This window comes from Pteropus medius, unplaced genomic scaffold (assembly GCF_902729225.1).
Source record: "Pteropus medius unplaced genomic scaffold, Ma_sr-lr_union100, whole genome shotgun sequence".
NCBI lineage: Eukaryota > Metazoa > Chordata > Mammalia > Chiroptera > Pteropodidae > Pteropus > Pteropus medius.
This window is the reverse complement of record NW_024351729.1, coordinates 20,514,573-20,528,106: the sequence shown is the minus strand read 5'-3', so window position 1 is coordinate 20,528,106 and position 13,534 is coordinate 20,514,573. Positions and strand designations below refer to the sequence as shown.

At 43.8% G+C, this 13,534-nt stretch overlaps 1 protein-coding gene and 1 pseudogene across 1 annotated transcript in view; one reads left to right on the top strand and one right to left on the bottom strand.

Annotated features, from left to right (window-relative positions):
• The first annotated feature begins 444 nt into the window (after positions 1–444).
• Positions 445–13,534, top strand: part of MREG (melanoregulin) — a 52,092-nt gene continuing 39,002 nt past the window's right edge. The window contains exon 1 of the mRNA XM_039844716.1: positions 445–930. Within this exon, the coding sequence (XP_039700650.1) occupies positions 836–930 (95 nt within the window). The 5' untranslated portion in view covers positions 445–835. The remainder of the gene's footprint in view (positions 931–13,534) is intronic.
• On the bottom strand, positions 2,420–2,539 carry LOC120587869 (uncharacterized; annotated as a pseudogene).

Below are 13,534 nucleotides of genomic sequence, written 5' to 3'. Positions count from 1 at the left end.
GGGTAAAAAAGGAGGGGGATTTGTGTTCATGTACTTACAAGTCTGTACAAACATAAACAACTACATATATACATAAACATATAAATACATACATAAATAGCTCTGGAATATCTCAAGAAGCTGATAGTGGTTGCCTTTCTTGAGGAAGTTATTCAAGGACAGGGAGGCCTGAAAACAATTTTAAAAAATCATTGTGAATATAGTACTGAAAAAAACCCACCTCTATAATGGGTCAATCCATATACTCTTTTGCTAATTTTTAGTCTGCGTAGAGCTGACTTGTTAAAAATGCCCTAAACTCTCCTTTGAACGCGTGGGGGCGGGAGGAGGACGTTTAATATCCTCGGGGAGTGAAGCCAATAAAACGTATGAATAGATTCAGCCCGATCTCGTGCTCCGTGACCCAAGGGCTTTCCCCCTCCTCCCCGCAGCTCGGGTGGCGCGTCGGTGCCCTTGGATTTTGCCGTCTGGCTGGAGTCCCTGCTTCCTCCTGAGAGGGCAGCAGCGGAGCGTCTGCGGGACGCATGCGCCCCGATTTGCGCCGGGGGAATTAAAAGAAAGAGAGAGAGAAAAAAAAGCCCCAACGTAACACACGCCCCAAACAAAACCCAAGGGGAAGAAAGCGCGCGGCCCTGCAGACGCTGGGCGGTGGAGGCGTCTCCTGCTTCGCCCGCGACATTGGCCGCGGCGTGATGCGCACGGACCGGCCCGCGACGCCCGGGCCGCCACTGTCCCCGCACCTGGACGCCGGCCCGGTGGCCGCGCCCCAGCTGCGTGCTCTCGCAGCCGCGACTTTCTCGGAGTCTCCCGGCGCCGGCGGGGCAGCTCGCTCTCCATGGGGCTGAGGGACTGGCTGAGGACCATGTGCTGCTGCTGCCCCTGCAAGTGCCTGGAGGAGCCCAACGTGCTCGAGAAGGAGCCCCTGGTCAGGTGGGTGCGCGCCCTGGCCGGGATTTAGGGTTACCTGGCCGCAGCCCGCTGTCGCGGAGTGGGGATATCTGCGTGCCCGTCCGAGTTGGCGAGGCGGGCTTGCTTAAGGGACACACCGAGACATAAACTAAGTCCCTTGGTCCCTTACAGGATAGCCTGTTTCTTGGGCTTATCCCTTGGGTAAGATTTTTGCCCGAAAGCACAAATCCTCGGAGGCACCTGAGACCCAGGTAGATGCCTGTGGAAAGTGTCAAGAATTCCGGGGCAGAGCAGTACGAAGAGAAGTTCTCCTAGGGGTCCGATTAAATAGGATTGCGACTGACTATATATTTGATAGGTATATTTCAGTGCATTAGGCACTTGTGAGTTTCTCTTTAACTCAGCAAAAAAGTTGGATACTTTGTCATTCAATTTTATCATCAAATAAGACAATTTCAGTGACTGAGCACAAGGAAATATTTTTCACAGTAAAAAATACGTTTGTTTTTTTTTTCAAGGGGCAGCCTATTCACTAAGATGTGGTTTCATTGCAGGTCAGGCTATGAAGTGAGAAAATTTAATGCACATTAGCAATGTGCTAAGTGGTTTTGTGAAGGGACCATAACAACACAGTTTTGTTCAGGACTGAGATTTTGAACAATTATATTTTAACTCTATTGAAATTAAGGTGTCTTGGGGGTAGCTATGCAAAAAAACCCACAACCAAAACCAAAACCAAAAACACAATATTTAAAATGAAGTAGGGAAACAGTATATTAGATGGAATTCCAGGTTTGAGTAAGCAAATATATTTAAGCCAGTATTTCTTTCTTATGATGTATGCAACTAATATGAGAAAGCTTTCACAACTTTTTTAAAACTTGATTTACCTTGTCCTATTCCATCAAGTCTAAAAACTCCCCTTGACTTTTGAGATCTTATATAACCCCTTCCTGCCTGTCCACTCTTATTTCCCAGTACATTAAACACTGTACATTCCTTAATTTAATCAGACAGGCATCTTTGCTACTCTAGGAACAATCTAACCAACCTTATTCTCTCAAACTTGCCTGAATTGTGACCTTTATCCTTCCTGGCCCCTCCTAAACACTAGTCCTGAAGGTGCCCCACAAGCAGTCTTCTTTGATTACTTTGTCCTTATTCATCTCTCTCCCCTATGACTTAGGACTTAGAATTTGCCATCTGTCCCTCACGGTTTAGTGAGCACCAATGTGTGTAAACATATATGTCATGTTGTTTTATATATCTAAACAGTCATACACACAGTACACAATGTTTTTCTTTGCACTTGTGGTGGTGCCCCCACTTAGATTATTAGATTATTGTAGGCAGGGAGATACTAAAAATCTATCCCTAGTTTTTAAATTTTATTTCTTTATTTATCTTTTAAATTTTTATTTATTTATTTTTTAGACAAGGCAACCCTTGGTTGACCTCACAGATTGCAAGGACCTTGTCAGTTTACAATCCCTTATTTTTTAATTTTTTACACCTACAGCACCTGGTCTTCCTAGGTGGTCTCCCATCCAAGTACTAACCGGGCCTGACCCTGCTTAAGCTTCTGAGATCAGATGGGATCGGGTTTGTTCAGGGTAGCATGGCTGTAGACTCTACCCCTAGTTTTAAATGTAGTGGGTGAAATCTAGAATTTCATACTCAGGTTGCACACTCAGTTTGTCATTGTCTGTAGTAACATGAAATGCAAACTTCAGCTATGTCTCATCCTCAAAGCCTTGGGTCTTTCTAATTTTCTGTCCAGGATTGCTATTTGAGTTAATAGTTTGGGTTGTTTTTAACTCTCCAGCCTCTCCTGTCTTGGTTTATACTAGGAAGTTAGTGAATATTGCACATGATTTTAAGGAGACAGAGTCATTTAGGGCAGAATAGCATAGTGCTCATGAGTCAGATTGCCTGGGGTTAAGTCCTAGCTGGTTGACCTGGCACAAGTTATGAAATTTATTTGTGCCTTAATTTCCTCATCTGTAAAATGGGTATGATAATAGTATGTACCTCAAAGGGTTGCAGTGAGAAATAAAAGGAACTAATCAATGTAAAGTGCTTAATATAGTGTCTGACATAAAGTAAACATTCAATAAATTTTAGTTATTAATTGTTATTCTTCTGAGCATGTGAACATGAGTGGACTGGTGTTTTGTGGTTTAGTGTCATTCTGGCATCATTTCAGTATGGCAATATTTGGGAAGAGCAGCCTATTGATGGATGTGTGGAGCAGTGATGTGTATGTGTATGGATACCTTCATGTTCTTTCCTACCCAAGCCATAGGCTAGTTTGAATCTTTTTGTTGTTGTTTATTTTTAATTTTTTTCAATTTGTGAATTTAGTGGTTTTAGTATATTAACAAAGGTGTGCAATTATCACCACTATCTAATTCAGAACATTTTTATCATTCCAACAAGGAACCATACCCATTAAGCAGTCACTTGCCGCCCTCCCTCCCCTGTCCCTCGTCCCCTCCCCAAGACAACCACTAAGCTATTTTCTCACTTTATAGATTTGCCTGTTCTGGACATTTTGTATAAATGGAATCATACAATATGTGGCCTTTTGTATCTGGCTTCTTTCACTTAGCATAATGTTTTCAAGTTTCATCATGTAGAGTGTATCAGCGCTTCATTTCTTTTTATATTTGAATAATATTTCATTGTCTGGATATATTATGTTTTATTTATCTGTTCATCAAGTGATGGACATTTGGGTGGTTTCCACTTTTTGAATCTGATAAATAATGCTGCTATAAACACTTGTGTACAAGTTTTTGTGTGGACATGTTTTTGATTCTTTGATTATACACCTAGAAGTGAAATTTCTGAATCATATAGTAATTCCACATTTAAATTTTTGAGGAACTGCCAGAATGTTTTCCAAAGTGGCTGGTTTGAAATCTTGATGTAGAGAAATCATGGGCAGATGGTCCTAATTTTTATTTTATTGAGAACTTCATCCTTTATGTCATAATATTTTTTTCAATTAAAAAAAAGATTTTGTAAAGACACCTCCTATTCTTCTCCTCAACTAAATCCTTTGCTCTATTGTAAAACAATGGTTTTCAAGTTTTATTTTGCATCCCAAGGTAACAGTCCCTGGAAAAGTTGTGTTCAGGGGGTAGAGGGAAGACATTTGTCATTTGTATGCATGATCATCTGTAGTCCTTTTTCCAAAATGCCCTGGGGACTCTTGTTAGTTCAGGAAAACAACTCTTAGTCTCATCTTGTTTGCCAATCTGTTTTTGTTTTTGACCTTGCTCCTTTTGCTTTTTCTGGAACCTGGTACCTGAAGAGAAATGCCTGTCTCCTGTCTGGTTTGCATTTGTATTTCTCTCTGTCCCACTAGTTCTCTCCCCACAGCCCCCTTTTCTTTAGACGTATGCTAAGGCCTCCCCTGACTGAAAATTCATCCTGATACTGCCATGGCCTTCAGTTACCATCCTTCGCTTTACTTAGCGTCAGGTGTAAGCTATCTTTAAAAGCGGTCAACTGTGCCCCCCACCTCCTTCTTTACCACCCACTCACCACGAAATCTGGTTTTTGTCCCCTGTATGATTACATGAACATTGCTTAGAGAAAGAAATCTGATGTTCTTGTCTTGGTGTACATGGCTTACCTCCGTGCTGACCATCTGTGCCTTCTTTCAAATTTCCTTGTTCTCTGGCTTCTCTGATTTTGCAATCGCTAGTCTCTGATCTGTCTCATCATGCTGGTTTTCCACCCCGTATCTTTGCTCATTGTTAGCTAGGCATGTTTTCATTCTCTCTCCTTAACATTTTAGTCAGGTTTTAAGGGCCATTTCAGTTGCCACTTTTGTGATGAAGCCTTAGAAAGCCTCCCCAAGTGCCTATGGTGTCTCTTTTCTTTCTTTTTACCCCTCAGATTGTTTACTGCTTTCTGCCTGCTCTTATGGTTATAAGGTGGTTGCTGTAACCCCTGCCAATTGGAGGCTTGAATCTTGATTGGAGGGACTAAGTCTTGCTCACCTGAGTATCCCCTGTTTTATGCCCAGCACAGTGCTCAACATGGAGTAAGAAGCGAACACTTGTCTATTAATAAAAATTATAATAACAGCTGTTCACTTATTCTTTCAATATGCAAATTTTAAAAAATGTATTTAAAACAAAGTGTTATGAAGAATAATAAAGCGAAACCCGTATACCAAGAACCTACCTTAAGAAAACTTTAATGGAGTGGAAGCTCCTCCATGACTCCTCCATAACTGCATCCTCCTCCCATCTCCAAAGGTGACCTGTAAATTGAATCTGTGTGTAGCATTCTTAACTTTAAATAAATGGTGCATACCGCATGTAGGCTATCGCATAACTGGGATTTCTTTACACACATTCTGTCATTTAATCGTCACTATGACCTAATAAGATAGGTAATACATCTCCATTTTATAAATGAAGAACCTAGGGCTTTGAGAGTTTAAATAATTAATTCAGAGTCACAACCGATAAGTCGGAGAGCCAGAATTTGAACTCGTGTTTGTTAGTGTCCAGGCCTTGCCTTGTAGAATGTTCAGGAAACTACCCAATGGTTTCCAAAAGTGATTTATAATTATTTGTACAATAGAAACTGGTGGAGATCACTAGTCTTAGTTCCTGTCCATTTTGGCCCCTTTCTCCTTCCCTTCTTCCATGTCTTTCATTAGCATAATTCTTCTACCTAGATATGGAAGCAACCTGGCCTTGTAAACCAAGTCCGATGGGAGTTAGGAGACTGTGTCCTCGTCCCAGCTATTAACCAGCTATGAGATTTTGGAGAAGTCTCTTAGCTTTCCAGACCCTTATTTTCTTCTTCTGTAATATGAAGAGATGAGATTTCAATGTGCCATCTTGAAGGCCTGTTCCATTCTTGACACACGTGGCCCCCTTCTTGTGGGCTTGTGTCAGCTGAAATCCTGTTTGACCTGGAATACAGGGGCAGTGAGGCTGTCTGTGGTACTGGGAAGGAACCAGGAGGCCCAGGAGATGAGAATTACCACCATTTTGTCCAACGCTCTTGCCTGGGATGCTTCACCATGGAATAGCTGAGTAGTCATTTCTAAGGCCAGGAAGCTTAAGATCAGGTTTGGTTCTGGAGAAAGGACACATGGCCCAACCTTGATTAACATTAGGCTTCAGCCCCAGAGGAGGCCAAAGGTTTTGTTCGATGTTACTGTTTCTCACTTTCACCTCAGTTTTAGGACTGAGTCATGTAAGATTGATCTTAGCAATCATCTATGTAAGGTTTGGGGTTCTGCATGCCATTTTCCCCTACTCCGGCTATATTTCTAAAGTAGAATAATAGTGATCAAAACAACAAAAAATGAATATGTAGTGAGGACAGGATGATAATGCGTATGGATTGTTTTGGAATGGCAAGATCATTGATCATTTCTTTACACACATTCTGTCATTTAATCGTCATTAGTCTATAGACTAGTGAGTGAATGACTTTTTCTTTCAAGATTTCATGTTACTAATTAAAAGAAACATTTAGGGAATGTAGTGTAACAAATCACCAAAAATTTGGTAGCTTAAAACAATAGCAGTTTATACTTTCATAGTTTTGGAAGCCAGAGTCTGAAATCAAGGTGTTGGCAGGGCCATGCTCTCTCCAAAGACTCTAGGGATAGTTATTCCTTGCTGATTCCAGCTTCTCGTGGCTCCTGGTGTCCCTTGGCTTGTGGAAACACGACTCCAATCTTTGCTTCTGTCTTCTTCCATGTGTGTCTCTTCCTCCTTGTCTCAAATATCCCTCTCTTTTCTCTTCAAAGGACGCCAGTCGTTGGACTTAGGGTCCGCCTTTAATTCAGGATGATATCATCTCAAGATCCTTAACTTAATTACATCAGCAAAGCCCCATTTCCAAACAAGGTCACTTTCACAGGAACCTGGGATTAGAGCTTGAATTTATCTTTTTAGGGGACGCTGTTCAGCCCCACTACAGGGTACTTTTTTTGAGAAAATGTCCAAATTCAAAGCATTGGTTTTTATTTCACTTTTAGAGCATGGCTTCTTCTATCAGTGATCAGAGCATGTTATTGCCATAAAAAAGTCCGCCCGAGCATGGGTTGTGGCCCAGGAGATTATATGATTCGGGAGGCACAGCTGCAGTCAGTCACCTTTAAGCAGAGAGATGCCCGGGTCATCTGGCACCACAGGGTCTACTGCCGTGCGACATTCAATACAGACATCAGGCCTGGAAGAATCTAAAACGGAATGTGAAAGAAGCACAGTGTAAATGTCACACACCAAAGCATCTTTCACAATAGTTCCTTTGAACTCTTGCAGGGAAATATAATTCTCACTCTCTAATTTGGGCTGTTAATAACTGATAAGCACCACCACTGTCCAGTTGTTCAAAAGCAAAAGAAGAAAGGGGGCAGGTTAACAACCGTGGGTGAAATTTTATTTGTGGCGCTCTCTTAAGCCACCGTAGTGAACCATATAATGGGCTTTAAGTCCGTTTTTCTCCCTGCTCTTCCCATTGCCCACCTGCGTCCTCCATTCGTGATAACAGAGCTTCTGCGCGCATCTGTGGGCAGGCAACAGAGAACAGATGTCAGTGTTTTATTTTTCTCCAGTGCCTAGAGTTCCTATTAGGGAAAAATAAAATAAAACCTCGATTTGCTCTCAATGGTTGTTTCATGCCCCAAAAGAAGGAATTGATAGGAGCCTATGAGTGTGGACACCAGAGCTGAATTTCTCTGACCATAAAGAAATGGTTCAGTTTGAGTCCTGCTGCTTCCAGCATGCGGAAGGGGGTGAGAGGCTGAAGTTGTGACATACTCCTTCCTTGCCCCATCTCTCCTGAGCCTTTATGGGTTGTACTTAGTGCTTATGGTGTGCTGGGCACTGTCGTGAGCGCATCATATCTATTAATGAAATCCTCACCATAACCATACAAGGCAGAATTTTTGTTATTCATAGTTGTTATATTCTATTAGTCACTGCAAATACTGGAATACTCCTGAATGGAAGAATACCGAATCATAGCTCCAAGGGGCAGAGTTAGAGTCCTGCCAGCTGATTCATCAGCTGATCGATGCATACCTTGTTCTATGTGTGTTTCTGCTTAAAGACACTTTAGTTAATTTATATTATCGATGAGTATATATCAAATATTATGTATATGTTAATATCTTAATATGTTAATATTCATTAGTATAAATGAATATTGTTGATTCATTAACATTGAACTTGGACCAACAGCACTGTAGCTCATGCCTGAATGAAGCTTATCTAACATATATTTTACTGCTTCAGCACTATGCTTGGGGCCATTCTAAACATCAGAATCAACAAAAAGCACAAAAGTGCAAAAAATGTGGCACTAAATAGACCACCCAAAGGACACTTGTTTACAGGATGAAAGCTGAGACAAGAAGGTAGAGCATCACCCTATTGGACCTCAGCCAGGAACTCGGGCCTCAAGTACTGCGACAATACCATGAGTATTGATTTCAGGATAACAGATAAATTTTAGCAAGTGGGCGAATTTGCTAAAATTTCAGAATCTGGGAGTAATGAGGGTAGACTGTAATTACATCTCTATCCCAGCATGACAGATGAAGAAACTGAGGCACAGGAGCTTCAATAGCTTGCTCAGAGGCACAGATGGCAGAGCTGGGATTCAAATCTGTTTATATTTCAGAGCCATGGAAAGAGCAGTGGCCTCCTAGTATGCAGGGAGGCCCGGGACTAGCTGCTTACGTGGTCTGTGTTAGAAATTGTTTGAAATAGGAGACTTGCCCTGAATTGTGACAGCCTGGGGTTGAGAAAAACTAGTCCCACTTTTCTGTATGATGGCTGGTGAAACCAGGTGTCAGTGGGAAAGAAGGGTGGTAGATTTGAGACACTTAAAAGAGAATCACCATGAAACCTAGAAGGGCAATAATCTTTTACCTGTAGAGTTTTTCATTTAACAGCATGGACTCATATGACCTCTGAGCAGATCAAATTGTCTTCTGCCCTAGGAAGGGGCTTTAAAAAAATGTTGGCTAACGTGTTAGTGTCAGTGAGACAGTTCGGATCAGGGCCCAGATGGCCTGACTCTTTTCCCATTATATGCTGCTGGGTTCCCTGTGCTTACACAACTCACCCATGGCATCCCGCAGAACCTGCAGTTTACAAAGCTTGTAGCCTTGGGCCAGAAGGTGATTCACAGGAAGTGACTGCAGAGGCACAGAGGATCCTGCTGCAGGAAGGAGCTCCTGGCTGCTCCAGGAATCCATTCCAAAGCTTGTACTTCAACCTTCTTGAAGGACAGAGGAGAAAGAAGAGGAGGGTCATGGGTGCTGTTCCCAGAACAGGGCCTCAGCTCCAATGAGTACGAGCTAAGTGCTTTACCAAGATGTCAGCCTCTCAAAATTCATGTAAGGATGACTGTTAAAGGTTTTCCAGGCAACCTACAGCATCCCTTTCCCCATTTCGTGACTTGCATTAGTCAGTCTTAGTAAAATTGGAAGTTCCCAGGAAGATGACATTTCTTTCTTGTCCATATCATGTGATCTAGGTTTCCTGGAACGTTTTATTCTCTAGATATCTTCAGGTGATTGTATCACTACACGTTTGTTTAAAAAGTAAATTCTCTGTAAATGTCGGGCAAAACAGTTTATTCCGTTAGTGTTTGAAGTCCTCTTTAGTCTGGTAGATAAATATTTGTTTTGTGCCAGTTATATACTGCGCACTCTATTCTTTTGTGCTTTTTTTGGAAGTACTTCTGGTACGACAGTATGTATCTAATGAACCCCTGTGTTGTTCGACATGTGATAAGAGTTTGCTGATTCGCTTCTCACTTATTTTTTTTTCCTTAACTTTTAAACAGTTGTGTTGGTACGTATGATATCAGAGATTAAAAACATACAAAAATATGTACAGTCTAAAGAGCAACTAGAAAGTGAAGATGACTGTAGCCACCACCCAGGGCAAGAGGGAGCTGTTGCCAGCCCCACTTTTCCCACCCCTGATCATATCTAGACCATTGTGACAGTCATTTCCTTGCTTTTCTCAATAACTTTACCACCTCTGCATGCCCCTTACGTATTTACGTTAGTTTTGCTCGCTTTTAAACCTTGCACGAATGGGATCAAACGATGTGTGTTCTTAACTTTGAGAGATCTGTCCGAGTTGCTGTGTGGAGCTTGGTTGCGGTTCTCACTGCTTCATTTTGTTTACCCCACCGTTGGTGGACTTCTGGGTGGTTTCCAGTTTGGGGCTGTTCCTTATGGTTTAGATTTTAAAGTCAGTGCGTAAGGGGAAATTGTTCATCCCCCAGCCACGCTGGCCTTCGCCTGAGTCTTCAGATGCACCAAGCATAAGCCTGTCTCAGAGCCTTTGCACTTCCTGCTGAGAATGTTCTTCCTCTGCGCAATAAATAAAGTGGGTAACTCCCTCACTTTATTCAAGCCTCCGAGAGATTTTATTGCAAAGTCCTTCTATGGCCGCCCTCTTTAAAACAGTGCCCCCACTCCCTCCCTCTGTGCCGTATTCACCGTGTATTTTCCTTCAGAACCCTGTTCACCCCCTGACATAAGCATGTGTGCGTATCGTCTGTTTCCTCCCACAAAACTGAGAGCCTCGCCTTCATAAATTTAAAGAACTCCAATGTTCCGAGCTTTTCTATGAGTCTGGAGACACGGATTCATCCCCATTTCTACCATTCACAGCCCTTTGAACTGGGGAAACAGAAGTTCATTCATTCGCAAATGTTTACTGAGCATCTACTATCTAAGTGCCAGGCCCCATTCTAAGCACTTGAGGTATATCACTGAGCAAAACGGATGCGGATCCTGTTCTCATGGGGCTTTTATTCTAGTGGCGGGGGGTGGGGGTGGGCACCACAAAACAGTAAACGTAATAAGTAATTAGAAGATACATAAGAGTGTAGGAAAAAGAAAAGGAAGAACGGGGTAGGGGAGCATGCTTACAGTTTTAGGTGCATAGGTCAGGGTAGGCCTCATTGAGTTGCGGATGTTTAAACAAAGATTTGAAGGAGAGAAGGGAGCGAGGCATGTGGATATCTACGGGAGAACATTGCAGGTAGAAGGGTCAGCCAGGGCGAGGGCCTGAGATGGGAGTGTGACTGGTGGGTTCAGGGGACAGAAGAGAGGCCAGAGTGGCTGGGGTGTCACGTGGGGCCTCAGAGACCATGGCAGGACTTTGGCTGATACTCTAAGTTAAATGGGAGCCCTGGGGGGGTGGGGTTTGAGTTTGGGGGATGCCGTGATCTGATTTACATATTAAAAGGATCACTTTGGCTGTTGTATTAAGAATAGAATCGGTGGAGGCAATGGTAGCAAGAGATAGGTTAGTGAAAATCACTGTTGCAGGAATTCTTAAGCAGGACCCTGATGCCCTGCCTTGGGTTGTAGTGGTAGAGGCGGATTTTTAAAAAATGTATTACCAGTAGGACTTTCTGATAGATTGGATGTAGGGAATGAGAGCACCAAGGGTGACTTGAAGGGGTTGGGCCTGAGAGACCTGAGGATGGGGCTTCCATCCTCTGCGTGGGGACGCTGCTGGTGGGAGGTTTGGTGGCAAGCTCAGGTCCTTGGCATTGACCGTACTGAGCTTGGGCATCTATTAGACATACTTGTGGAGATGAGGATAAGGCAGGTAGATATAGGAGTCTGGAATTTGTGAGAGAGCTGCGAGCTAGGGATACAGGTACAGATTTAGGAACGCTACCTCGTGCAGATGGGATTTGAAGCCATGAGACCGGATGAAGTGACCAGGAGTGAATGTCAGCCCAGAGACCTAGGGCTGAGTCTAGTCCTCCTGAGCCCCAGTGAAAGAGAGAAAAATAATGCTTCCCCGCCTGCTTCTCAGGGTTCTTGTCAGAACCATCTTCAAGCTTTTAAGGCACTTAAAGCAGCAAGTGACACATGATCGCACAGGGCTCCGTTTTAGCCGTGGGAGTGGAAACGTGCAGGGTAGGGTCACATGCAAGGGTGGCGCTAGAAACGAGGTACCTGGTCTGTGGAACAGTGTTTAAACTTGGGGTTACATAATGTTTAGACATTGGATTAACTAGGTAAGAGAAGGGAGCCAGAGTATCTGTCTTGGAAGGAATGAAGGAAGAAAGGAAGGAAGAGGGAGGAAGGGAGGAAGGAAGGAAGGAAGGAAGGAACAGAGGGAAGGGTTGGTTAGGGAGACATAGAGGAGGGCATCAAACAGCCTTTTGAGGTCAGTTTTCTGTTTTGGTTGCTGGTTACTGGAGATTTTATCTTTTCACTGTTTCAGAGCTTGGATCTTAAACCAGTGAATCCTGACACATGGCCTGTCTGTGGGGAGAGCAATAAAGTCACTGGAACTGATGACGTCAGCAGCCAGCCTTGTGTGCAGGGTATTCTGTGGGGCTTTCTCAAGTCTTTTACACAAGGTCCTTGTTGGTAGTGAGGAAACTTGTAAGCAGCTGTCGTGCTGAGTAGCACTTTGCACCTCAGCCCCCAGGCAGGGAGGCTAGTGTTTCAGTCTGCTCTCTCTCTTTAGCTGTAGACAATATTGAAAGATAAGCTCTCCAGCAATTTGGTCTTGTGTCCCCAGGTGGGACTAGGGGTGGAATCTTGGACTCATCTCATCCTACCCTTTTGGGAGTAAAAGCAGCTTGAATTTCTAATATAACTTCAGAGCCACCTCTTAAATGCCTGAGGTTAATAAAATATTTATCATCAGCAGATGGTGGCCAGGGGCAAAACAGTTTCTCACTTTCTTCAGTATCTTTTAGAAATCATTATGTGGGGAAGGGAGAGAAAGCGAAGCTTGGGATTCAGCAACCCCTTCCTTCCCTCTGTGGCCTTCTCCACCCAGACCTCAGGGCCTTTGCACTGAATTCTTTTCACACAGGCCCCAGGATCCTTCACAGTCTCAGGTGCCCGGAGGTTTCCAAGCTGCTTCTCCACTTTGCTTTAGGCTTTTCTTTGTTCTGGTCTCTCCACCCTAAGGGTTTAAAGTTTTAAAGCAGGGTGGGTTGCGGCCTTGACTGGGTGCTGGTGCAGGATCTATGAGGAGCAGGGACGTGCGAGCCAGCGCCTGACCCAGGATCCGGTGAGGCAGCTGCATCTGCCAGATCTGTCTGAATGAGCTCTCACCCTCATTCACTTTCATCTTGACCAGGATTTTGATAAAATTAGTAATTGCATGATTTATTTAGCGATAGAATCCATCTTTTTCTGTGCCCCAAAGAAACCTGACTTGTAATTCTAATCAAAGAGAAGAACTTGGCAGGAATGAGGTCCAGGCTGGAAGAGGCCACGGAGCAGAGCGGAGGGGCCAGCACTGCAGAGCCGAGCTGGCCAGACCCCCGCCTAGGAGGTGGCAGGAGCCCCAGGCACTCAGCACTGGTGACAGTCCTTGCTCACCTAGAGGCAGGAGGCTGCGGTTCTCTTCCCTATTTATACTGTCCCCTGGGTGTCAGTGACTAGGCAGAGTCTGAGGCTCCTGAGACGCCAGGGAACGCTGCTCCTAATTAGGGCAGGACCAGATGAGGGGAGAAGAGGGAGATGACTCCTGTCTGGAGACCTGAGCGCTTCTAAACAGGCTGGTGGTGACCTGTGCATCTTCATTCATATTTGTAGGTTAAGGAGGAGTGGCTAGTGTTTTATAGG